A 27,479-nucleotide genomic window follows, 5' to 3' on the forward strand; every position below is an offset into this window, starting at 1 on the left:
AAAAGGTGCCCGATTTGATAAAAGCATATGGGGTGTGTTAGGTATGGTCTTTATAGAAGACCATGCACTAAGAGAAGGTAAAATATTTTCAGTAAATTACACATTGCATAAAGGCCAAGACTGTGCCAGTGCACTTCACTCACTCACACAGAAGAGGCAGAGCAGGCTACCTCATGAAGCTTCAGTCACAAACACACCAATCACATCAGAAGCAACTGCAGACGCTCTTATTAGGGGACCACCCAACCCTGGCTAGCAAGGATACAATTATTACCCCCGCAACCTGTAACACTATATGACATATTCACAAAGATCTGCGTGAACTGGTGTAACTATCACATGTACCGACCTGAAGGCATCACTTTGAAATGGAGCGGTCCTTTCTGTGTACTTTCCTCCTGCTGCAGTACAATGGTATTTTCCCTGTGGACACTGATACAAAATATTCTGTCCACAGGCTGCTGAAATCACCAACCCTTCATGGAGAGTCGACAAAGAGAACAATGTCGTTACCGTCAGCAACAACCTTGGATGGCAGTCGTGGGATGCTGTCCTGGACTACAAGGCGGTATGTGTGCCAGATGGTGCTACGTGGGGATCTGTCTGAGGAAGGCTGGCCATAACATACATGATAATATCCCCGACCTGGGAAGGCGATGCATGCTTTTTTAAGCCAGACATATTTTTCATCTAGCTTCTCCATTTCAAGCATTCCTCCTGTTCAGTGCAAGTAGTGAGGGAACTTACATTTCCCCACTTTATCTGAATTTGCCACTTATCTGTTCCTAGATGTAGGAATATAGTCTATACAGGAATGTGCATATTCCCTACAGGCCACTTTCTCTCAGAAAAGCTAGTGTGATGTCATTTGTGTGTTTTTGCTTTCCAGGGCTTTATCGCCACCAGAATCTTCTCCAGGAAGGTCTGCGTTGTGACCCCGCTGAGCAAAAGCGAATTTCCAAGTGCAGAGCTGTTCCCCGAGCAGGTAAGGAAAAGCAGAACCTGGGTGTTTGTACGAACAGCTCCCACAGGTGGCTTTTGTACTGAACAATCAATGGGATTGGCCATGCGCATCATCAGAGTTGTCCTTAGTTGCAGTGGTGGCTGGTACTATAAATAATTGGTGGGGCAAGCACATCAGTTATTTGAGCCATAAGCATAACAAGTGTAATTGTAAAAGGCACATTCACCCAGAAGGTTCTCTTGGTACTGCACAACAGATGTTTATTGACCCACTGACCAGCAATGCCTTTAAGGTCAACACTAAAGCTCACGATCATGGCTAATTCTAAACAGTGTTTATAACGAACCACGACTGAAAGCTCTGGCATTGAGGCTGAAGGCAGTGCGAGTTTCTTACAGTGGCTGTCAGTGGGTCATAAATATAAAAATAAAATACGTACTTACCCACTGCAATGCACTGGCTCCCCCCCCCCCCCCCCGGTCCTCGTGCTTCCAGTCCCTCAGCGCTGGTCTGAACCAATTTCACTAACCAATCCAGACGCTGCTCTCATGCTGCTAATGTTAGGCAGCATGAGAAGCACCAGGATTGGTTGAAGTGGGCTGGTTCGATGCTCCCTCAGGTACTGGGGGGAATAAATACCTGAATATATGGCGTTACATCGCGGTCTTCACACTGCAATACGTTTACCACACAGGCATTACAACGCAAGTCGTTACAATGACTTGCGCTGGAGGGCGCTGGATTTAGGAATAATATGATTTACAATTCCAACTCCAGCTTATGTAACAGTAGGGAAGGTGTTGGAATAGTAAATCATACTATTCTTTAGTGTATAGCGCCATCCAGCACAAGTCCTTGTAATGACGTGTAAAAACCGCATTGTGACAGATGTCTCCCTAAATACATTTGTGACTTATATTTCGGTCACATAACCCATTGGTCTGTGGGTAGATGACATTGTCATGTTGGTCACCTCAGTACGAGGAGACTGGCACAACATTGACTTTTATTTTGAGCTTTATTGAAGCCTTGATTAAGCTCAGTGCCTTATTGACTGCAATGAAACTCGAGCCAGTTGAGTGTCTACATTAATAATAAGATTATAAGAACTACATTTCATTGCAATTGATGTTGACGTGATTATATCCCTAAAAACATCTCTAATGTTGTGCTGAACTACTCGTCTTTGAGTGAAATCAGAGTACGAGGTCAAGCCCAGAGGCACCTTAAATAGCACCCAACCAAAATTAGACAGCTACCTATAAAGCTATAGGAAGGAGTCCAGCCAACTAAGTCTGCTAAGGACCATTTCCTTTTGGACTGAATGTGTGAAGAGAGACTACTGGGTGATCAATTTACCTCTGGACAGCATCATGCATCTCGACTGGTTAAGACAATCCTGTTCAGCACCAATCATATACAATGACTTTTTAAATGTATTTATGAGATTTGTAGAACACAAAAATACAAACCAAGGCACAAACAAGCGCAAAACGTATGAGAAATGTACAGAACTGAAATTAGCATAGGAGGATGCTTGGCAGTGTTATTCAGTCAATAAGAAAAGAGTAGTTTTCAGAGTTTTCATGAAGAAAAGCAGTGTGAAAGGACTTGATGTGGGCTACAGGTTGTTTTGTGGCAGGGGACTTGTCTAAGAAGCACCAATCACCTCTGTTGAAGGGACAAATTTATCAGTGGACATTTGGAGGCTAACAGGGCCTGCTGGAAACATAGTGGGTAATTTTAGTGCCGAGTTGGAGGCTATGGCTTTGCTTACTATGTAATTGTTGGTCAGTTTCATGATCCAGAATGTATTTCACTTTTGCACTTTAGACTGTAGAGTTTGTGGAGAGTGGGATCAATGTGGTCTGTATTTTTTAGGCCAATACCACGTATGGCGGATGCAGGATGACTCTTCTGTGGTATGGTGCTGGTAGTTCATGTAAAACATGAAAATGGTCAATTTTCAAATTGACTAATGGGCTTAAAGCTGCTGAACAGAGTTTGGGAGCAGTGAAGGGGCAAGTTTCATCAGTTTCTGTGATGGGAAGAATGTGCTTTTAGTGTTAATTCTGATGTAAGATGACATGCTCTGGTAACTGTTGAAGTAGACCGCTGTGGCAGTGAAGTAGTGGTCTGCCAGACTAATAACAATATCTTTAATGGGAACAAAGCAGCAAACAGTACAAAATACAGCATGTTTCAGCGCAAGAGTGCTACATAAAATGGAGGTCACAATATAAGCTTAAGAGTGGAGGCACAGCAATTACTTTAAGAAATCATACTTTAATGTAAAGTGTGGAATTAATATTTCGAAGCGCTTCCTAGTATAACTGAGGTTCGCAACTCAGCGAATAAATGCAAAAAGGACTGGAGCAGAAAGCAGGGCAAATGAATATTGAGGAAGCTGGGCTAAGACTTGCGATCATGTCTGTGATGGTATTCTGGCAGACTTTCCAGTTCTAAGCAACATCCTTCAAATAATTGTAGGCGGAATAGTGTCTGCTAAAATATTGCAAATTTATATATGAAACTGCACTTTGTACCCTGGTTGCAGTTGCGCACCAGGATGGACTGTTTATACATATTTATTTTTATAATGCTGCTGTACGAAGTGTTTTTACCTTTTATCTTTTTAATATAAAATGTCGCTTGTATAGCTTTTCTGACACAAGCTGTCAAAATAAAGCTTATACAATGAATCAATATATATATTTATGTACTTTACAAGGAGAAAATGTGTATTATTCACTGTTTATAATGCTGCTGACACATACCCTATGAAACTGATTTGTTTTTGGAAAATAGTGAATTTGAAAACAAAATTAGTGGTTGTGTCCCCTTTAAAACGGACATTTGTTTTTAATTGGTGGTGGTGAAAGGGAGTGTTTTCACTTTAAATTGACACTCTGCACTTTACTCTATGACCCAGTAGAAGGCTCAAGCCGAAACGCATAGGTCATTTTTCAGTCTGTAGGCACCCCTGCATTTTGTTGGTTACGGCCCCGTGATGAATGGAGGCTGACTTAACTCTAAAAAACAAACGAGTTACCTCACATGAAGGAGTTGTTGGTGCTGTTCTTCTGCTCACCCTCGAGACACGTGGAGTATTGGAAGGCGGTACGCATGAAGGCATAAAGGAAATATATATTATCTACTGGCGGTCGCCAGTAGATAGTTATAGTTAGGACCGAGTTTCCATAGGAAATCTGAAAACTCTATTTTGAATAACTTTGGCGCCGGTTGACGAATCCTCGCGAAATTTTCAAAACTAATGGGGCGCTCCGTTCAGCTCCTACCCTGAAAGTCTCGGGGTGATTCGTCAAGTGGGGGTCGAGAAAAAAGGGGGGTCCCAAAACGAATTTTCCCCATGCATTTTTCCATAGGACCTTTAGTCGAAGGTACAGCCCAAACGGCTGAACAGAATTACTTGAAATTTGGCAGAGAGGTAGTCCTCAGGTCAGGGAAGAGCCTTTTGCAGGTCTGGTGTCAATCTGTTCAGTAGTTCCTGAGAAAATAGCATTTAAAAGCATATAAATATCTATAAGCGCGCACCGTGTGCACACCGTGCGAGCACCCTAACGTGCGCGAGCGTAATTCTGATTGGTGGTTACATGTTAGTCAACGTTCGAATCGGTCGAAATCAGGAAGTGTCGGCCGCCATTTTGTTTATTTTCAGTGCTAGAGTGAAAAAGGAAGGTGGCGAACGTGAAAAGGGGGCAGGGTAGAGAGTTCCTGACCCCCTAGCCGTTGTCAGGGGGTCCTTGAAGGACCCCGAAGGCAGAAAAAAATATTTTAAAAATAAAAAATCGCGGGGGTGCGCGCACGGTGAAAAACCAAAAAAAAAAACCATTTTGTAAAATAAATATATAAAAAAAATAATAATACATAAATAAATTAGCATTTAAAAAACCGTACAAATTCACTGAAAAAACCATAGGTTTCACACACGTTCTAGTTAGGAATTAGCATTTAAAAAACCTTGCAAATTCACTTAAAAAACCATAGGTTTCACACATGTTATAGTTAGGTGGATATTTCACTCTTAAAAACCAATGAAATTCCCCCGTTATAGTTAGTTCAGATAACTATAACTCGCGCGACTGCCACTCTATCACAAGGATGATGTCATCAGTGATGTCATGAGTGATGCCACTGACCATGTCATGAGTGATGTAATATGTGACATCATGAGCAGTGGATTGTGGGCGCGCGAGTTATAGTTATCTGAACTAACTATAACGGGGGAATTTCATTGGTTTTTTACGAGTGAAATATCCACCTAACTATAACATGTGTGAAACCTATGGTTTTTTAAGTGAATATATATATATATATATATATATATATATATATATATAGATAGATATATAGATATACATATATATTTTATAGTCACCTCTGCATAAGAAGAGGTCGCACTCAGGATTTGTAATTCGTGAGAAAATTTGTATTTATTGACTTTGATGCGCTTCTACAACACAGTGTTTGTCAAATAGTCATACAGTGACCCGGAAGTGGGAGTGGGCTTAAAACCACTTCCTGTGAGTTAATAGACATAGAAAACAGAATGCACTTTAGTTAGTACTTTTGACATTTCAGAAAACAGACTTTCAAATGCAAGTGCAAAAAATCAAGTTAATTCAAGTGCACATTCAATAATATTAAACATACGGCGAAAAAGCATTTTGAATGTAAATAAACAAACATAAACGCAAACGCACAAAATACATCAAGCGCAGTATGCCTAGTGGCGAAATTAAAATACTGTCATAGCTTGTTGTCATTGCTATTGTGTGACTAATGTTGCGCTATGTACGATATGTGTTAGGACTCAACTAGTAAATGAAAATACTTAATTGTTACTGGCCAGTGCCAAAGTTAATAAGTTGAGACCAAACTAACGTCTAAATCAGGAAGGATAAGACCACTGTGTCAGTCCCACTTAGGGTCTCTTAAAAGGAAAGAAAAAACCACACAAAATATATATGTACAGCGGTGCAAGAAAGGAGGATAGGAAAAAATTGGCCAATATTGCTATGGGTGGAGCAGCCGCTCCTACCGCAAAGGCCACTAGTAAAGATACTGTTTTAGAACATTATTGGCGCATTCAGGACATATGTAAAGAGAAGAGAAAGAGAGAGACAAAAAGGGGGAGAAGGGGACAAAGGCTACATAATGTTGCTGACAAACTTAAAGCAACACAATGTCAGCAATTGTCTGCACAGGCAGAAAATAGTAACAATCCTGCTAGCCTAAATGTATATGGAGGTACTCCTCATGATTGAGCCCTCCCGGGGTCTTGCTGTAAAGTTTGATAATATACTTAGGTTCCAGGCGTCGCAGATGACGTTCCCGATCTCCTCCTCTAGCATTCACAGGGACCCTGTCAATACCAAAATATGTGATTTTAGTGTTGATGTCTTTGATGTTGGCATGCATTAAATCACAGTGTTTTGCTATTGCATATGACATGTCGCCATTTTTTACTGCGCGCAGGTCCTCCAGAATGTGCTTTTTCACAGGGAAAATAGTACTACCCACATAGCGTAGGCCACAAATGCAGGTTAACACATATACAACATATTCTGTGTTGCAATTTATGAAATTGCGTATCTTCCACATTTTACCATTCGGGAGACTAAGGGCCTCATGTAGGAAGCCTAATACCGGTCGGTAACGGCCGATTTTCGGTAAATATACCGTTACCGACCGGTATTTAGGCTTCTGAGATGTAGGGGGATCATTTCTGTATTCGCAATTTACCGAATCGGTAAAATTACCGATTCGGTAATTTTACCGATTCGGTAAATTCCGAATACAGAAATGAGATGTAGGGGGAGTGTGTGGGTGTCGTGGGGATTCGTTATTTACCACCAACTAAAGGTTGGTGGTAAATGACGAATAGGTGAATAAAAGCATTTTTGTGCATGTTAAAGTGTGCAATGTGGCAGACATACATGCCCTTATGGCATGTATGTGTGCCACATGTGCACACATGGCCGAATCAGGGGTGCAACAGGGTGTCAATGTGACACCCTGCCACCCTTGCATGTGCTCCCCCATTACCGAATCGGTATTTACCGATTCGGTAATGAGGCATACCTTCCCATAAATGGGAAGGTATGCCTCATTACCGAATCGGTAAATACCGATTCGGTAATTACCGAATTTTTCCGAATCGGTAATATTTACCGACTAATTACCTACATATCATTTACCACTTCATAAATACCGAATCGGTAAAATTCGGTATTTATGAAGTGGTAAATGTTAGGCTACCTACATATGGCCCTAAATGTTTTCACATTCGTGCTACAGCTGCAAGCTTTACACCTCCCGCATTTATGGAAACCTGGGAGTTCCCTCAACCAGGTTTTCGATACTTTGTTTTTTGTTGCCAAATGACTGTGTACAAGGAGGTCTTTGAGAGATTGACATTTTCGGTATGTTACATGAGGTGTGGGACTGACCAATTTGCCAAATATGACATCGCTCTTAATAATGTGCCAATGTTTACGCACTATGTTATGAACATCTTGTGATGCGTGATTGAACATGGTAATCAGTCTCACTTTCTGTCTCCCGCTATCCTGAAACTTGGGGATTAGTAAGCTGTTCCTGTCTCTGATACTGGCCTTTTTAGCAGCTGCTCAAATGTTTCTGGCTGCGTATCCTCTGCTTTTAAAACGGACCTGCATGTTAGTGGCCTCCTTTTCATAAAGTTCAGGGGTGCTGCAATTGCTCTTAGCTCTGAAGAGTTCACCATAGGGGATACTCTGCTTCAATCCAACAGGATGATGGCTATGTGAGTGCAAAATACTATTCCCTGAGGTGGGTTTCCTGTATAGATTCGTTTGTAGAATGCCATTTTTTACCTCAACCTGCACATCTAAAAACTCTATAGTGGTGGAGCCTATCCTGCTAGTAAACTCAAGATTCAAATTGTTGGTAGATAAACCTTGGATGAAAATATCCAAGTCATCCTATGGACTATCCCATATCAGAAAAATATTGTCTATGTAGCGGGTCCACAGGATGACATTGTCTTGGTAGGTTGCATTGCCCTCATGCCATAGATGCTCCGCCTCCCACCACCCCATCAGCAGGCAGGCGTAGCTTGGAGCAAAGCAACTCCCCATCGCAGTACCAGTGTATTGTTCATACCACTGGTCCTCAAAAAGAAAACAATTATTGTTTAGACAGAAACGTAACATTTGCAGCAAAACCATAGTGTGATCAAACATTTTAAGAGGTCTATCTCTCAGATAGTATTTGCAAGCCTAAATGCCCATATCATGTTCGATACAGGTGTACAAAGCGACAACATCAATTGTTGCCAGAATGTAAGTATCCTTCCACGGAATCTCTTGTATTTTAGACCGAAAATCCATGGTGTCCCTGCAATAAGAGGGAAGGTTGTAAACATATGGGCGAAGAAAATAATCCAAATAGATGGATGTGTTCTCTAAAAGGCTCTGATTCGCAGAGATTATAGGTCTGCCAGGGGGATCTGCGGGGTGCTTGTGCACTTTAGGCAATAAATAGAAAATAGGGATCATTGGCTTCTGCACCAATAAAAAAAGAGATTCATTTCTACTCAATAGGTCATTTTGCTGCCAATCACTCAACATGTTATGGTAATCCTGTATTGTTTTGTTGTATCTCCCCGCATTGGATCTCAGGTAACTTCCCGAGAATTCCAACTGTCGTTTCGCCTCTGTGCGATATTTGTTGATATCCCACAGAACCACATTACCTCCTTTGTCGGAGGGTTTGATCACGAAAGTCGTTGCTTGTTTAAGCGACTCTAGTCCCCTTCTTTGTGAGGGCGTCAGATTTTGTGCAAAATTGTCTTGTTGTTTTTTCCACAGTTCAAGTAGGTCCCTTAGAATAATCTCATGAAAAGTGTCAATTGCATCATGTAACGTTATGGTATTAAATTTGGACTTGGGTTTAAAATCATTTCTAGACCTCCTGCTGATCTCCATATCCATGTTGATCAGTAGCTCACAGTCTGTAGAGCAATCCTTAATACCTGTCTCAAATTCCCTAAGGGTGGCTAGGGTCTCAATATCGCTGATAGATAGAACTCCTTCCACAGATTCAGTGATTTTTGTCACTTCAGGAATGATACTGACATCCCTGGTGTTACGCAAGGTATGCATCTTAAGCAGTTTCAATTTGTGCATAAAGAGAAACAAGTCAATCCGTGTTTTTGCAAAATCGAAATTAGCAGTCGGGCAAAAAGAGAGACCCAGTTCCTAAACCGATCTCTCTTCCGGGGTAATTTCGTGGGTAGAAAGGTTAATAATAGGGAGGTTTGTTTGCTCACCTTTCATTTGTTCTGCTTTGATCGCCTGATGCCTCTCCCACGTGGCGCTTCGTTTCCGCTGACCTTCCCCGCCTCTCCTGCTCCTTCCTTTTCTAGATCTTTGCCTCCTCCTTTTCCTCTTCCCTGTGCCGGTCTTTTCGAGGAACTGAGGCTCAATTGGACAAAACGGTATTCCTTCAAAGATGTAAAAGGTCCTCTTTCTGGTCCCGCTCGATCCTCATCCTCCGATGACGCTTTTGAGCTAGACCCAGAGGTTTCTAATTCTTGTATTCGAAGTGCCTCGATGTTTCTATAATCCTTTCTGATCGCGTCGTACTTCCGACTGAAGGTGAGGATACGCCCTTGCGCATAATCATTTCGGTCTCGTATCAATTTCCATCTTTTTCTTGCTTTTATGCCTCCTCATATTTTGTCAATCTTACTGTCATCTCCTTGACGAAATTGACAATCTCTTCCTGGGATGTTGATTTACTGAGCGCATCACACAGTTGTTTCAATTCCTCCTCAATTTGCTGTAGTTCAATTGCAGCATATTTTGAGAGGAGACCCAACATTTGCTTGCAAGTTGTATCCATTAGCCCAGACCATTCCTCTAATAATTTAGGATTCGGGTTTTGGTAGGTTGGGGTCACCAGGATTCTCAGCCTCCTTGGTACCCGCCCTACTTCGATATAGTTATCAAGCGATATCACCTTCCAGCTCCTGTTAATTTCTTTCTTGCAAAGTTTTTCGAGTCTATTCAACTCTTGCTACAAGGTTTTATCACCAATGACTTCACCGCCCTGATATCGCGTGGGCGCTCCTCGGTTGTCCCCATCTGTTTCCGTAAACAATGTTTTTGCTTCACTTAATCTACTGCGAATAGACTCACACATTGTCCTGGCGCTCGAGTTCCAGAGTTTCGTATCTTGCCTCCTTTACTGTAACCGCTTCAAATCACGTGTAGAAATCTTCCTCCGTGTCACAGACAGAACACAACTGTGTTTTGTCTGGAACAGAGGTACCCCTGCCTTTACTTGTTATCGTCGAAGAAGCCGCAATACCCCCGGGGTCCGTTGCGAGCAGCTGCCGATTCCGGGTTCCTCCAAGCCTGGGGTGAATCCGCTCTAAACAGCTACCAGCCAGGACTTCCTCTGTATAACATCAATGGCAATTCCAAACGGGAGAAAAAATCCCCTAAGTGAAAGCGGCGGTGGGAATCGGGTAAGGAAAGGTTCAAAGCATTGTCCAGCCTCTCTTCCGATCTCATCCACCAGTCGGGGTCGGTGCTGACAGGCGGGGGCTGGACCCGCTATTACTTTATAGTCACCTCACGCTGCATCAGCATAAGAAGAAGTCGCACTCAGGATTTGTAATTCGTGAGAAAATTTGTATTTATTGACTTTGACGCGTTTCGACAACACAGTCTTTGTCAAATAGTCATACAGTGACCCGGAAGTGGGAGTGGGCTTAAAACCACTTCCTGTGAGTTAATAGACATAGAAAACAGAATGCACTTTAGTTAGTACTTTTGACATTTCAGAAAACAGACTTTCAAATGCAAGTGCAAAAAATCAAGTTAGTTCAAGTGCACATTCAATATTATTAAACATATGGCGAAAAAGCATTTTGAATGTAAATAAACAAACATAAACGCAAACGCACAAAATACATCAAGCGCAGTATGCCTAGTGGCGAAATTAAAATACTGTCATAGCTTGTTGTCATTGCTATTGTGTGACTAATGTTGCGCTATGAACGATATGTGTTATCCCAGTAGAAGGCTCAAGCCGAAACGCGTAGGGCATTTTTCTGTCTGTATGCACCCCTGCACTTTGCTGGTTATGGCCCCGTGATGAATGGAGGCTGACTTAACTCTAAAAAATAAACAAGTTATCTCACATGAAGGAGTTGTTGGTGCTGTTCTTCTGCTCACCCTCGAGACGCGTGGAGTATTGGAAGGCAGTACGCATGAAGGCGTAAAGGAAATACACATATATAATAACAAGTGATGAGTACAAATATTTGAGGAATGAGCACCCGGTTACACCGATCATGTACTTCATCCCCAAAATTCATAAGAATCCAACAAGGCCGCCTGGTAGACCCATCATCTCGGCATGCAACAGCATGTTAGAACACGCATCTATTTATGTTGACTATTTTCTCCAGGAATTTGTGAAGGAACTGCCTTCGTATGTGAGGGATACGGGGGATTTCCTTGGTAAAATCAGTAACGTGGTATGGCAAAAAGACTACCTGTTAATGACACTTGATGTCACCTCTTTGTATACGTCTATCAGGCACCAAGATGGCCTTAGGGCGCTAGGCCATTATCTTTCCCAAAGAGGGCTGCAATGTGAGCAACATAACACTATGCTAATCAACATGGTGGAATTTTGTCTGTACAACAATCTTTTTATGTTTGAGAATGTCATTTACCAACAGCAACGGGGAGTGGCGATGGGGGCCAGCTTCTCACCAAGCTACGCCTGCCTACATATGGGTTGGTGGGAGGAGCTGGTCCTCATCAAGGAATTCCCAAGTATCATGACTACGAATGTTGTAAGTTGGTTAAGATATATCGATGACCTTTTCGTAATATGGCATGGCTCGGTGAGTGATGCTGAGATGTTTGTCCAAAATTTGAATGTTAACACCTTAAATCTCCAATTCACTGCTTCAACCAGTACCACATCGGTTAATTTCCTGGATGTAGAAGTATACATAAGTAATGACCAGTTGCATACCACACTACATAGGAAACTGACTGCGGGCAACTCAGTGCTTCATGCGAGCAGTGCCCATCCGGAGCATCTCATCCAAAGTATTCCATATGGAGAGATGATACGATTGAAAAGAATATGTAGCAACAAGAGAGATTTGGAGATAGCACAGGCATCCAGCAAGAATAGATTTTTAGCACGAGGTTATTCAATCAAATGTGTAACTAATGCTATAGATAAGAGTAATCAGGCCAGTCGAGAATTACTTTTAAATGAGCAAAGCAAGTCAGCTACCAAAAAGAAAGAAAATGATGGGGCGTTTAGATTTATTTTCGGGTACAACAAACAAAGTAAAAAGTTTAAACAAATCATCAATAGAAATTGGCCCATTTTACTGGGCGATCCAGTAATTGGACATGTACTACCTCAAAGGCCCACTATAACTTACAGTAGGTCACCTTCTATGAAGGATACTTTGGTATGCAATGACTTGGAAGATGTAGGCAAAGGTACCTGGTTGAGTCAACGTTTGGGTTTTTTTAAATATAAGACATGCAAGGCATGCCAACATGGTGTCAATACTACCACCTACAAAACCCCTTTCAATCCAGAAGAGACTCCCATCAAGAAATCGCTAACTTGTAAGATGACTCATGTGGTATATGTGCTGGAGTGCCCGTGTGACCTTCGCTATGTAGGAAGCACGATATTACAGGGCCACAAAAGTGTACTCCAGCACCTTAGAGCGATTAAAAATCAGGATCAATCTTACCCTGTGGCGCGTCACTTTGCCGAATACCATAAATCTGATCCCACCCTTTTGAGATACTTTCTTATTGATTGTATCCAAAACAAAAAGAGAGGAGGTGATAGGGTTCGGGCATTGCGCCAACTCGAAACCAGGTACATTTTAAATCTAGACACTAAATGCCCAGGTGGTCTGAATCAAACTGAAGATTTATATACATATCTATAGCATTGTTCATGATAATATATTGATGTAACCTTGAAACCCCTTTATGATGGTCAATCTGCCGTAGAACTACACCAAAGTGTATAAATTTAAGAAATGATAAAAACTAATCTATCTTTTAGAAATTTTCTGATTAACTAGCTGCACTCCCAGGAATCCCTATTTTTAGATTTTTTCACGGTGTTTTAGTATAGGTAATTTTAGAGTATTTTAGGATTATTGTTGAGTTTTTAACACCAGCACATTGCACTTTTCACTTATGTATATTATGCACTTTAGGCAACCAGAAGTTAACGAATACCGGATGGATATATGTCAATAAGCACAACTGATCCTATACAATTGGGTCAAGTATACGATACGCCCTGGTATTTAAACCTGGACTTGTGACAAAAATTTAATAATTGACAAATTGCAATTTAGATATGGAGAAATTTTAGAAAAACTTTTTAGAATTTTTTCTACGTGTTTATATCTTCCATCATTTGCATATTTGCACATAAAATGGCAGCTATTAAATTGTCCAATGTATTATATTTTAGAACCATGGGAAAACTATTTTCATATGTTATTTAAACATATACTAGTTTTAACCTTCGTGTTTCTTCTGTGTACATTGTGACGATTTTGGTATGTCTACTATGTCTATGGTTGCTGACACTCAATAGATGTTTTTGTGCTTTGTCACTTTAAAAATACAAAAAAACGAAAATTTGTAAACAACCTATTTAAAACTATTAAGCACCACTCAGCGCGTCATGTGATCAAGATCCCTAGAGGATCGAAACGCGTCAGGCGAGTGTGAGTGTGCAAGGGGAAGAACAATAAATTGAACTTGCTCGTACCCGTTGACCCTCCTCCGTTATTGTTCAAAGCTGGAAGCCTTGCAGTGATTGGAGTTTAGCGCATATATATATATATATATTCACTGAAAAAACCATAGGTTTCACACATGTTATAGTTAGCGGAAATTTTACTGATAAAAAACCAATGAAATTCCCCCGTTATAGTTAGTGCAGGCAACTATAACTCACGCGACCGCAATCCTCTGCTGATGCTAATACTGTATTTAGACACTTATTTGCCCATGTCTTCTTCCATAAATTTTTAGCTATACATATATTACAAATATTTTTTTTTCATAAAGACACATATGTCATCAGCAGAAGATTGCGGTCGCGTGAGTTATAGTTGCCTGCACTAACTATAACGGGGGAATTTCATTGGTTTTTTATCAGTAAAATTTCCGCTAACTATAACATGTGTGAAACCTATGGTTTTTTCAGTGAATTTGCAAGGTTTTTTAAATGCTAATTCCTAACTATAACGTGTGTGAAACCTATGGTTTTTTCAGTGAATTAGTACGGTTTTTTAAATGCTAAGTTACTTTACGCCATTCGTGGCGTGCGCGCCCACTTAACGCAGTTCGTTCCGTGCGAGCATGGTGCGCGAAGCGCACCGTGCGCGCACAGTGAGCACGCGGTGCGCTTCGCGCACCGCGCGCCCACTTTACACAGTTAGTGCCGTGCACGCCCGGTGGGCACGCGGTGCGCTACGCGCACCGCGTGCCCACGTTACGCTAGATGGGCCATGTACGCACGATGCACTTCGCGCACCGTGCGCACATGGAGGACATATGATGCACTTCGTTTTGAAAGGTAATATTTTAATTTTTCATATCTGTTATAAGCCATGCGCAAATGGTGCCCTTCGGGCACCATTTGTACACGGGGTGGGGAGAGTGTGGATAATTTTTTTTTTAAATATTTTTTTACCGTACGCATACGGTAAGCGTAATCGTCAAAATTTGCGAAAAAATAAAAATTCTGTTTTTGGCCTTGGGGGATCTTGGGGACTCCCTCAAAATGGCTAGGTGCTTTGGAGCTGTCCAAACAGCCCCTGTACATGTTTTTGTCCTTTGTTTTTAAATCCACACTCACAGTGCGAGAGAGAAAATGGCGGCCGCCGCTTCCTGGTTTCGGCCGATTCGAATGTTTACTAAGATCTAAGAGCCAATCAGAATCGCGCTCGCGCACGCCACCGTACGCGTACGGTAAGCGCACCGTAAGCGCACCGTAAGCTGGCTCAGATATATATATTGATTTAAAGGCTATTTTCTCAGAATCTACTGAACAGATTTACACCAAACCTACAAAAGGCACTTCCTTGACCTGAGGACTACCTCTCTGCCAAATTTCAAGTAATTCTGTTCAGCCGTTCGGGCTGTAGCTGTGTCTAAAGGTCCTATGGAAAAATGCATGGGAAAAACGCGTTTTGGGACCCCCCTTTTATCTCAGCCCCCGCTTGACGAATCCCCCCGAGACTTTCAGGGTAGGAGCGGAGCGTAGCGCCCCACCTATTTTGAAAAATTCGCGAGGATTCGTCGACCGGCGCAAAAGTTATTCAAAATAGAATGTTGCGGATTTCCTATGGAAACGTGGTCCTAACTATAACTACCTACTGGCGACCGCCAGTAGGTAATATATATATATATATATATATATATATATATATAATTACCTAGTGGCAGTCGCCACTAGGTAGTTATAGGAAGGTCAGTTTATGCCCCGGGAGCCCACCCCCTGGGTTGTATTCATAAAGGAGAGGGAGATTGCTTGGCCCTCTCCCTGAGCCTCCAGAGCTCCCTAGGAATTCCCATCCCCGGGTCCGAAATGTAACAAATTCAGGAGGGGGGCCTCAAAGCCCCCCTCTCCGAGCCCCAGAAGGCCCTCGGAAGCCCAACTCTGGGGCTGAAATGTAACAAAATGTAAAGGGAGTGAGCGCAGCCCTCCTCCGCAAACCATTGAAGGCCCTGGGGAGCCCATCCCCATGGCTGATATCTTTAAGGGAGGGAGTCCATGCAGCCACCATCCTTGAGCCTTTGATGGTCCTGGGAACCCCATCCCCTGGGGCAGGCTCACAAGCTATGCTCCAGAGAGCCCACCCCTAAGACATAACAGTTTAACTGCACGCACTGGCGTGGGCATGGACACCTGTGTTTGCTCTTGCTTGGCGTGAGCATTTTCAAAACTACCGCCACGCGGGAGCAAACACAAAGTATGCTCCCACCCACTGGGAGCAAACTTTTGATCTGTCCTCCTGCCCGCACTGAAGCATGCAGTGAACAGATGAAAATATTGCTCCCACTCGGAGGGAACAACATTGGTAGCTGCTCCCTGCAGGTGGGAGAAATGCCAGCTCCTGCTGCATACAGGGAGCTGGCTGGGGAAGTGTAGGCCTTGGGGATCCCCCTGTGGCCTCCATGAAGAGTATCGTGGGTGCCCAGGGTGGGCACCATGGCCTCTACCTTTACAAAATGAAGGCCACAGGGGAAGGGGGTTGTGTGGCCCCCTCCCCACTTTAAGTAATCTCAGCCCCGGGATTGTGCTTCCCAGGGCCTTTATAGGCCCCCTCCCCACTATTTTTAGTAGTGGCCTGTGGGGGGGGGTGGGTCTGCAGGGCCTAAAAAGGTTCAGGGAGGGGACTGTGTGGCCCCCCTCCCCTTTATTGAAATGAGTGGGCCTGGGGGATGGGCTCCCCTGCCCTAACAAGGCTCAGGGAGAGGGGTTGTGTAGCTCCTCCCCTTTATTTTTGGTAATGGCCCTGGGGAATGAGGTCCCTCGGGCCATGATTGGTTCAGGGAGGAGGGCCACATATCCCCCCTTTTAAAAAAGGCCCTGGGGGATGGGGTCCCCAGGTTCAGGCCCTGTGGCCAACTCTCTGCCGTGCGTTGCTGAAGGCCCTGTGCAGTGGGGTGTTGGCTGCCTTTGTGGGGGTTGGCCATCGGCCAGGCCTTGTAACCAAACCACACCATGCATGGCCAACAGGGCCTGTGGATTACCCCCATCATGCACAACCAAAGGCCCTGCGCAACGTGGAGCTGGCTGCATGCTGGGATTTGGCCACAGGGCCCGGCTGGATGGGGAGTTGGAATTAAGTATGGTAATTAAACATTCCGTTAAGTTAAAATAAATACAAGAAATTCACTGAAAAAAACACAGGTTAAAGTAACGTTATAGTTAGGTGACATTAATGTTTTTAAACTAAAAAAAAAGAAATTCACCAGTTATAGTTAGCGAGCTAACTATAACTTGCACCCCACCATGCACTGCTTATAACTTCACTGATTACATCACTAATTACATGTTCTATGACATAATTTATGACATCACTGATGATATCTCAAATTACATCATTGATAACAAAGATTTGTGAAATGATGCCAAAGTTATTAGCAAAACAAAAAGCACTCTTCCTATTGAAAGACTTAACTATAAATATACATTGGTCAATTGCTCAATGTCACTGTGTAATATATATATATATATATATATATATATATATATTATCTACTGGCTGTCGCCAGTAGATAGTTATAGTGAGGACCGTATTTCCATAGGATATCTCAAAATTCTATTTTGAATAACTTTGGCGCCGGTTGACAAATCTTCGCGAAATTTTCAAAACTAATGGGGCGCTCCGCTCAGCTCCTACCCTGAAAGTCTCGGGGGGATTCGTCAAGCGGGGGCCGAGAAAAAAGGGGGGACCCAAAACGCATTTTCCCCATGCATTTTCCCATAGGACCTTTAGTCGAAGGTACAGCCCGAACGGCTGAACAGAATTACTTGAAATTTGGCAGAGAGGTAGTCCTCAGGTCAGGGAAGTGCCTTTTGCATATATGGAGTCAATCTGTTCAGTATTTCCAGAGAAAATTGCAGTAAAAAGCACATACATATCTATAGCCGCGCACCGTGCGCGCACCCTGTCGTGCGCGAGCGTAATTCTGATTGGTTGTTACATGTCAGTCAACGTTCGAATCGGTCGAAATCAGGAAGTGTCGGCCGCCATTTTGTTTGTTTTCAGTGCGAGAGTGGAAAAGGAAGGTGGCGAACGTGAAAAGGGGGCAGGGTAGAGGAGTTCCTGACCCCCTAGCCTTTGTCAGGGGGTCCCTGAAGGACCCCGAAGGCAGAAAAAAACATTTACATTTTTTTTTTTTTAAATCGCAGGGGTGCGCGCACCGTGCGCGCACGGTGAAAAACCATAAAAAAACTAAAAAAGAAATACATATGTAGTTTATTGAAAAATAAATATATAAAAAAAATAATAATACATACATAACTTAGCATTTAAAAAACCATACAAATTCACTGAAAAACCATAGGTTTCACACACGTTATAGTTAGGAATTAGCATTTAAAAAACCTTGCAAATTCACTTAAAAAACCATAGGTTTCACACATGTTATAGTTAGATGGATATTTCACTCGTAAAAAACCAATGAAATTCCCCCGATATAGTTACTTCAGATAACTATAACACGCGCGACCGCCACTCTATCATAAGGATGATGTCATCAGTGATGTCAAGAGTGATGCCACTGACCATGTCATGAGTGATGTAATATGTGACGTCATGAGCAGAGGATTGCGGGCGCGCGAGTTATAGTTATCTGAAGTAACTATAACGGGGGAATTTCATTGGTTTTTTACGAGTGAAATATCCACCTAACTATAACATGTGTGAAACCTATGGTTTTTTAAGTGTATATATATATATATATATATATATATATATATATATATATATATATAATAAAGGCAACAGCAGTAGCTTAAATGCATCAATTTGGCAGTGTCTAAATAATTGAAGGTGACACATAAAATAGTGTTGGTGCATTTCCTGAAGTTTTTCTTCAGTGGAGAGGATGATGATGTAATTTATAGGGTGGCAGTGGACTCCAACAAGCTTTCATCACCTTTGATCAGGCTCATGGAAGCAATCCACTGTAATAGACTGCTGAAGTCAAATATATATATACAGATATACATATATAATTTTTTTTTTTTTACAGAGATTTATAGAGCGCGAACTTGACCGGAATCGGGTATCAGAGTGCTTTACATAGAACCAGTTGCATTGTATGAGGAAACATTCATTTTTGTTAGGCACGTAGAGATTAAGTGATTTGCCCAGAATCACAGGGTGTTCAGAGTCATTGCCGAGACTCAAACCCAGTTCTCCAGATTTGAGGTCGACCACCGTAGCCGTTAGATCAACTCCTCTCCTATATTTATATATCCCACTGGTGGTTGCCACTAGGAAATTATAGTTAAATAATAGATTTTGGGGTTTGCTAATGAATTTGGTGCTGTTTGATGAATATTCCTGAAAAAGATTTTTGTAAAAAGTCTCATCCACCTGAGCTGATTTTTGGAAAGTTTCTCAGTCGTCCATCAAGCAGGGGTCGAATAAAAGTGGGTGGGTCCCCAAACGCATTTTCCTCAAGCAATTTGTCTAGGGAAAATTAAACAGAGATACTGCAAAAACAGCTGAACAGAACTACACTATTGATCCAGAAAACGTGTTTAGTGTGATTTGGTGTAAACTGTTCAGTAGTTTTTGAGAAATTAAGTTTCAAATGGTATGTATATATAGGATCCACAGACCTGACAGATTAAAAGATAAGATCTGAATGGCTGCCACAACATCAACAAAGCTGTTGCAGTAGCCATTTTAGGATTCAGAACTCAGTCCCCTATCATGGTACAAGGATAAAAAAGGGGGCATGAATTGTTGTTACCTTAGGGCACATGTTATAATTACTTATAGTTACTAATTGTTACTAGTGAATTTCGGTGGTTTTATTAGTTTAAAATGTTATGTTTTAACTGACATTTTCCCTCAACAGTAACATCTATTTAACCTCTGTGTCTACACACACACACGCACACACACACACATATATATATATATACATACAAACAAATGTATGTATATATACATATGTATACATATATTTAGATAGATGGATAGGATAGATAGATAGATAGATAGATAGATAGATAGATAGATAGATAGATAGATAGATAGATAGATAGATAGATAGATAGATAGATAGATAGATAGATAGATAGATAGATAGATAGATAGATAGATAGATAGATAGATAGATAGATAGATAGATAGATGCATAGATAGATAGATGGATAGATGGATAGATGGATAGATAGATAGATAGATAGATAGATAGATAGATAGATAGATAGATAGATAGATAGATAGATAGATAGATAGATAGATAGATAGATAGATAGATAGATAGATAGATAGATAGATAGATAGATAGATAGATAGATAGATAGATAGATAGATAGATAGATAGATAGATAGAAACTACTGTGCATACCCCACAATATATGTACCTTGACACTATAAATATCTTTAATATCTTCAATGTATATTGAAGTGGAGTAATGAATAGTAAATCTATATTAACCTATATACACATAGCTTCATGATAGTTTGGTGGTCAATATTCTGGCTGTGATATGTTTGTGGGATAATATTTGAAATACAACAGTATCTGACTATTTCAATGGGGAAAGAGTTTTGAACTTCAATGGGTGAATTCAGTGTGCCTGGTGGCCCTTTACAGCAGCAATATCTGTTCATCTGTTTCCCTCTGGCCAGCCTATTTCTCAGCACCTGAAATACTCTGTCTGGCAAACCCCTGTCAAGAATCTGGCCATTTTTGGGAAGAATATTGAAGCTTTGTGCAACGGAATCCAGACATTCCCAGCAGTGGAGACTGGCGGTGAGTTTGGTGTTCATTTGTTACAGCTTGTGGGCTTAAGGACTTTGTTTATTGCCTTACCATTTTATAATGCTTTGTCTAGGAATGGTTGGGGATCTATAGAGGCAGTGATGTCAGTTTGTATAAACAGTGTAAACAACTCATTGCACTTTAATATGAAATTGATCTTTATTGAAAACTAAACATATGAAAACTAGTTATCTCAAAGATATGTGACTTCCAGCACTTCTTCCTATATTTTGAATAAGTACTTCAAGATTCTTCACTGTACTCTATCTTGGGATAGATGAGTTATAGTTTCTACTTGACATCTTGTGCTATGGCATTCCTATATAATGTGTACATGACATTCATGTATAGATAAGTATACAGTCCATTTTAAGAATACTTATTTCGTCACAGGCACCCCATCGCAAAATATGCAACCCTCAGTCTTAAGAGGTCAGATAAATGTTCAAGAAAATAGTTTGCATTCATGTTTAATGTTATACTGGAAAATCCAAGATGGCTTCCCTCTCCCTAGCATATGTGAGAATTTGTGGCTTGCTGAGAATCATAGTCCATTGCTAGCCTATTGCCATAGAGCATGTCCACCATGCGTATTGTCTCAGCTCAGACAAAGCTGTTCCTCCCTGATGAAAAGGACCCAGTGTGAGCTGATTTGCAGGACCGCTTCCGTGACCATAACCACACTGACTGGAGTAGTACCTCTAGTCCTGCTTCCTGACAATTACTTGAGTCGGTCATGCAGCTGGCTGGTGGTTCAGTGCAGCGTGAAAAATTATTCTGTTCTAGCAAAGTCCGGCTCACTCTGCCATGGTTTCGAGCACATAATTGCAAGTGTGACAGAAATCAATGTCAGGTGATTCTTCTAATGAGAAATTTGAAGTTGTGTTCTTTGCAGTGCAATACTGACTGACAGTCACAATGTGCAATAACGCCCTACTATATTATTTGTCTGCTAAACCTTAAAGAAGATATTTGATTGTCTTTTTTTACTTTAATAGTAATATTTAATGGTTTTTATGCAAAGCTTATAACTTTCAGCACTTTTTAATTGTTGTATAATGCCCTTTCCAATACAACATAACGTTTTTAATTGATTTTCAGGAAATTCTGAAAGGATCTTAAACTACTGGGCAAATACATTTTGGGCAATAAAGTCTGAGCAATTTTAAAATCAAATTCAATGAAGTGTATACCATGGCATGATACTTTTAGAGCTAAGATTTATTTTGGCTAGGTATGCCCAACACATATTGCCGGTCGATGGGTGGACCTGGTATTATTCCAATGTTGTAGATGATGATGATGCATTCATTACATTATATAGCTCCATTCCTTTGATAATCACAATCCCATGCAACATTCTCAGAGTACTTAAATGCAGATTATACATTTAAAGACATTAACACAAGCAAACATATACCTCCATTTCTACATTTTATTATTTATAATGTTGAAATTCTATAAAATGCTCACACAATATGTAAATAAGGCTAGATAAACTTTGGCACCTAAAAAAGTAAAAAACGCAACTCCATGGTTCACTAAATAATGTGGTAGCCTATAATAAAGAGACCATAGATCTTGATATCAAAACTATAGAGCTCAATATCAAGGAGCATCCATTTAGAGATCTGAGACTCAGGTTATGCACAGCCTTCCTTATCCTGCTCAGCAGTCATTGATACCATGGCTGCTCCTCGCCTAACAAACATGAGTTAGGAGTGAGTGGTAAGGCTCCAGTTTGGGTCATATTATCTTAACATATATCACCAGCAACAGATCCATCTAGGTCAATACATATAAAAAGTGCAAACCTTGGAAAAAGGGGTTACCCCTGACATCAGTCTTGACACTAGTCCTATTCAATACCTGCATGGTCAATTTAATGGGGATTCTTGTGTCTCGTGGTCTGAGCTTTCAGATACATACTGATGACACTCAGATCCTCTTTGCTGTTTAGGAATACTTCCCTAATTCCCTTATTCTGGTTACGTTCTAATCACATCGTGCCTTGTTTATATTCCATAAAAAACGGGATGTCAAAAAAATATACATTTGCTTGAATTTCCGAAAAACTAAAACTGGGTTTAATTTGTTATATAATTCCAGCCCTGGAAGCAATTGATCCTTTTCCAGAATCTGTTTTTGTGGCTCAGATAGTGTTTGTCCTGTGAGAATATGGCTATGTGTCTACCTTGCATTAGAAGCTAGGCTGTATAATGGGGAAACCCAAGTCATGCTAAAGGATTTATGTGTAAAGTGGAAGTTTTGAAAGTCTTCTCATGCGTTGGTTGGTACGTTATTATTTGAGCAGCCGCTCCATTTTCAATAAACCACATAGAACCTTGATATCAAAGTTTTATTATTTTAAGCTTGTAGGAAATACGTTGATGCTGCAGAAGCTGTGATATGGATTAGGCAACCTGCCTTGTCACATTTTATTCATGTATTCAGCAATATAAAGAGGGATTTGGAGAAACACTCTCAAACGGTGTTGGAAAAGTATTCAGTTGTGTGATGTATTGCAGGTGTCTCCAACATTTTCTATGACGAGAGCTTCTTCTGGTCAATGAAAATCATCCCGTTCTACTAACTATCATTAGTACAGATACAATAGTTACCACGTCCATTAAGATTGCAATAGTGGTCACTCTTTGCAGTATTACAATCAGTGACCATGTAATCCCTTCATTCATATCATGAATTGTTTTGTAATTATGTAATGCCTCTACATGATTATTGAAATAATATGTATAGCAGCAGGTGCCCTCTGGCACAAAGGACTTATTATCAGCAATAGGTATCCCCAACTAAGCAGGAACTATCATTATATATATCGAGCAAATACAATCATTGTGACTTAAAATATCAGCATATATATTGGTGAAACTGCATATTGTCTATTACATACATATTTTCATTTTAAATGGCAAACACAAAATCCCCCCACCCCTTCCAAAAGACAATCGTGTCAATTAAAATAAAATCATTTTTTACTCTGAAATGAATATTCAGATAGGGAATGGTCTGAAAATGGCCAATCTCCGTGCACTTTTGATCTATCAAAGGTGCAAGGAGGTTGGAGAGAGGGCGGAGAGACATGGTCACCTTGCAGGCACCATAAGCAATCTCCATACACATTTAAAAGAGCGAGAGAGGAGACAGATGGTTATATTGCTGGCCACACAGGCCACCGTAGTGACTGTTAGTGTGAGATTGATTGATTGATAGGCTTTATTTCGATACATAAAATATCTTAAAAGCAGTTCAACAGTTAAGAAAAACAACAAATAAAACACATTCCCAGAAGAAAAAGAAGGTAAAAAACAATAACTTAATAAATACAATTAATACAGTTAAAACCAGGATTAAATTGATACGGAAAGCCTTGTTGCACGAATCAACCAGGTCCACTTTAAGAATTTAGACACACCACAAGCCACCAAAGTGGATGTGTCGGACAATAAAATACGTAGGGCCACAGTGTGATAGCGAGTTCCCAACTGTCTGCAAAGTGGTGTGAGCCAGCGCCTCCTGGGAGAGCAATAGTCAGGGCATTCAAAAAGAATATGTGCCACCGTCTCGACCCGCGTGGAACAGAGGGCACAAAAGGGGGAGGACTGGGGGGACAATTTCCACCGGGATATCAGATCACCAACAGGTAGAATCCCTACTCTAAATGTAAAATATAAAGCCCTATCAAAAGGAATGGAAATCATGTCGAGATAGGGTTCGTAAGCTACCACGTCTTTAATCCTCAAAAAGGCTACATTTGACTTACATAGGTGTGGATCGACAGTGAGTTTAAACAAAACCCAATCCCAATACAATTTCTTTAAAGTGGCTTTAGGAGGGGCAGATCGAGTTACCCAAGCTTCACCTAAGCCCAGCTCCCCCAAAAGATGTTTAACGTCCCTCAACCATTTAATCCTATGCCAGCCCCCCATTGACATCACCTCGGACAGTCCCTCCGCATAGGAGGCTAATTCGGGCACCCTCCACAAGCGGGCCCACAGGAGCAAGGGACGAAGTCGAGCTTGGTCCGCAATTGATCTGCAGCCTAGATCCAGCAGCACTGGAACTGTGGGTGTGCTCAAAGGGAGAGCCATCAGATCTTTCAAAAATTTGCTCTTCGATTTTGCAAGTACATCGAGATTGCCTGTACCCCACAGCTCCGCCCCATAACAGGCAGCACTAACCCCTCTAGCTTTATAAATCTCCACAACTGGGGCAATAAATTGTTTTGTGGAAGAACGATGTTCCCTAAGCAACACACCACCCACCCTTTTGTGGTTAAGGAGCATCTTGTGGATGTGCGGAGTCCAACTCATAGAGTCGCTAAGGCGGATTCCCAGGTAGTCAAACTCTGACACCCTCTCCAGGTGAGCAGAGTTCAAGACCGGGGGGCGCCCCAGTTTCCCAGGAGGATTCATGATCAAATATTTGGTCTTGTCAACATTGATCACCAATCCCCTAAGGGAACAAAACTCCTGGAAGCGGTTAAGAAGTTTTTGGAGGCCTTGGGGGGTCTTTGCAATGAGGAGGGTGTCATCTGCAAAGAGCAGTGTGGGGATCCGAGTGCCCGCCAGGGAGGGTGCATCAGCAGGTTCTTGTAGCAGATACTCAACCACACCATTCACATAGAGAGAGAATAGGGTGGGAGCTAACACACATCCCTGGCGGACACCCCTACTCACTGGAATTCTGTCGGTTTTCTCCCCATTCTTACCCCACCGCACCTGCGCATAATTGCCTGTGTGTAGTTTTATCAGGAGTGATAGGATATAAGAAGGCACCCCCAAACCCTGCAAGACCCTCCACAGTTCCTCCCTAGGTACCAGGTCAAAGGCAGTCTTGAGGTTGATAAAGGCCAGATAAAGACTGCCCTTGCCCAGCACCACCACCTTCCAATGCAGGAGCGCCAGTCTGAAGGCTTGCTCTATGGTCCCGGTTCCAGAGCGAAAACCAGCCTGGAAATCTGACAGAATCTTATTATCATCCACCCATTGGAGGATCCTCCCCAGAATTACCTTCCCTGCCACCTTTTGGGATGAATCAATAAGGCTTATGGGCCTATAGTTAGCGGGGTTGTCCCGACATCCCTTCTTGAATATCGGGACAACCTCCGCCCCTTTCCAGGATTCAGGTACAGATGCTCCCCCCATAATAGCATTCAATAGAGTGGAAACCAACTTCCCCCATTGCTTGGGATTGGTACGTAACAAGTCGCTGGGTATCCCGTCAGGCCCAGCACCTTTTAGGGGGACCAGGGACTTGATTACGACCTCCACTTCTCTGTCAGTAAAGGCATCGACCTCAGTGTCCCTTGCCTCGACCAGCAGAGCAAAGGAGTCATTAAGGACCCCCTCGGCAGGGGTATAAAGGGACAAGAAGTGGCTAAACCAATTCTGAGCTGGGATATTACATGTCAGCAATGTGCCAACAGGCATTTCCCTGGATCTTACCAAACTCCAAAATCCCCTAGCGTTCCTGTCCAAGCTTGCTGCCAAGAGGTCCGCCCAGAACTTCTCCTCCCCCTATCTTTTTGCTGCCTTTAAAGTCTGGGAGTAAGCTTTCCTTGCGAGCCTAATTGCAACCTGGGATTTAGATTTGACAGCCCCTACCAGCGCTTTTTTCTTGACTCTGCATTTTTTTGTAAACCAACCCTGCGTTTTGGGCAGCAACTTCCTGTTGTTAGCACGAAGACCATGCTAGGGAGAATAAATAGTTTGCTCAGCGCCCTAGTTAAGTCGCAGAAGGTCAGCGTGATCTCCTCAGGCGATCGGGTCAGCGACTCCAATTTGCACTGTGCTGCAGCCAGAAGTGCCCCTATATCTGCCACTTTCTCTGCGGACATGATAAGCTTAGCCCACTTCAGCCGTCTACCAAAATTGGATGGGAAAACTTCGTGGGGGTTTGGAGCTATATAAGATGATAATCCCCCCTTATCAGTTAACCACTGGGGAAAGAGAGCGAGTGAGAGATTATGATCACTCTCAGTTGTCGGTATGATCTCCATATCCTTCAGGATGCTCCATAGAGTTACGTCAAGAAGAATATAATCTATTCTAGACGTATGATTCGGCCTATTATAAGTATGAGCACCCACTAGGTCAGACTTGGACCTCCCATTAACAGCCCTAAGGTCAAATTCCATGGTGAGGGAATTAATCTGTACCGCCACTTGGGTCCACCTCTTGATGGGAGGCAGCGCTAGGGCAGGAATCCCCCTCCTGGAGTCCTCCTCACCACTTCCCAATGTATCGTCCAGGCCCAAAGGCTCGAACGTACAATTCAGGTCTCCTGCCACCAAGATGCGAGATTTATTGGGGCGCTGCCTGAGCAGACCTTCTAATAGGGATATTGTGGCCGATGGTATACCACCCTTCGTGCCTCTGACGTAGATATTAAAGATGTCCAGGAGGAGGCCACCCCGTGCACCCTTTACAGTAATATTGAGGAGATCGGGAGAGTTGGTGGGGTGCTGAACCACCTGGCAATCGAGAGCGACATCAACCCATATGAGGAGACCGCCCGAAGGACGTCCCTTCCCTGAAACAGGGGGGACAGCGGGAACAAAATATGTTGAATATCCTACCTTGTGGCAGGGCTCCCTGCACCATGTTTCTTGAAAAATGCAAATGGAGTAACCCTCCACAAGCACGTTCCAGTCTGGTAGTCCCAGCTTCCTTGAGATACCCGCGACGTTCCAGTTAAAAATCTTAAAGTCTGGATCCGCCACAACCGGCTCCCTGCGGGGCTCGGTGTTAGGTGCCCCCTCCATCAGATCTATAAGACTTAATCTACTGCCCCCACTTAGTCTTCCTGCAAGCGAGTTAATGTCCTGAGGTAGGGTAGTGGCTTCGTCTAACTGAGAGGGAAGAAAGACATTGCCATCA

General features: G+C 42.2%; 1 protein-coding gene across 1 annotated transcript in view; it reads left to right on the forward strand.

The window, feature by feature from the left end:
* The window catches only part of LOC146784395 (gastrokine-1-like), a 61,006-nt gene that overhangs the window by 23,258 nt on the left and 10,269 nt on the right, over nt 1-27,479 (forward strand). Inside the window, exons 3-5 of the mRNA XM_085634558.1 lie at nt 458-568; nt 890-985; nt 20,448-20,571. Of these exons, the coding sequence (XP_085490684.1) occupies nt 458-568; nt 890-985; nt 20,448-20,571 (331 nt within the window). The remainder of the gene's footprint in view (nt 1-457; nt 569-889; nt 986-20,447; nt 20,572-27,479) is intronic.

The sequence above is a fragment of the Triturus cristatus genome, chromosome 11 (assembly GCF_964204655.1).
Source record: "Triturus cristatus chromosome 11, aTriCri1.1, whole genome shotgun sequence".
NCBI lineage: Eukaryota > Metazoa > Chordata > Amphibia > Caudata > Salamandridae > Triturus > Triturus cristatus.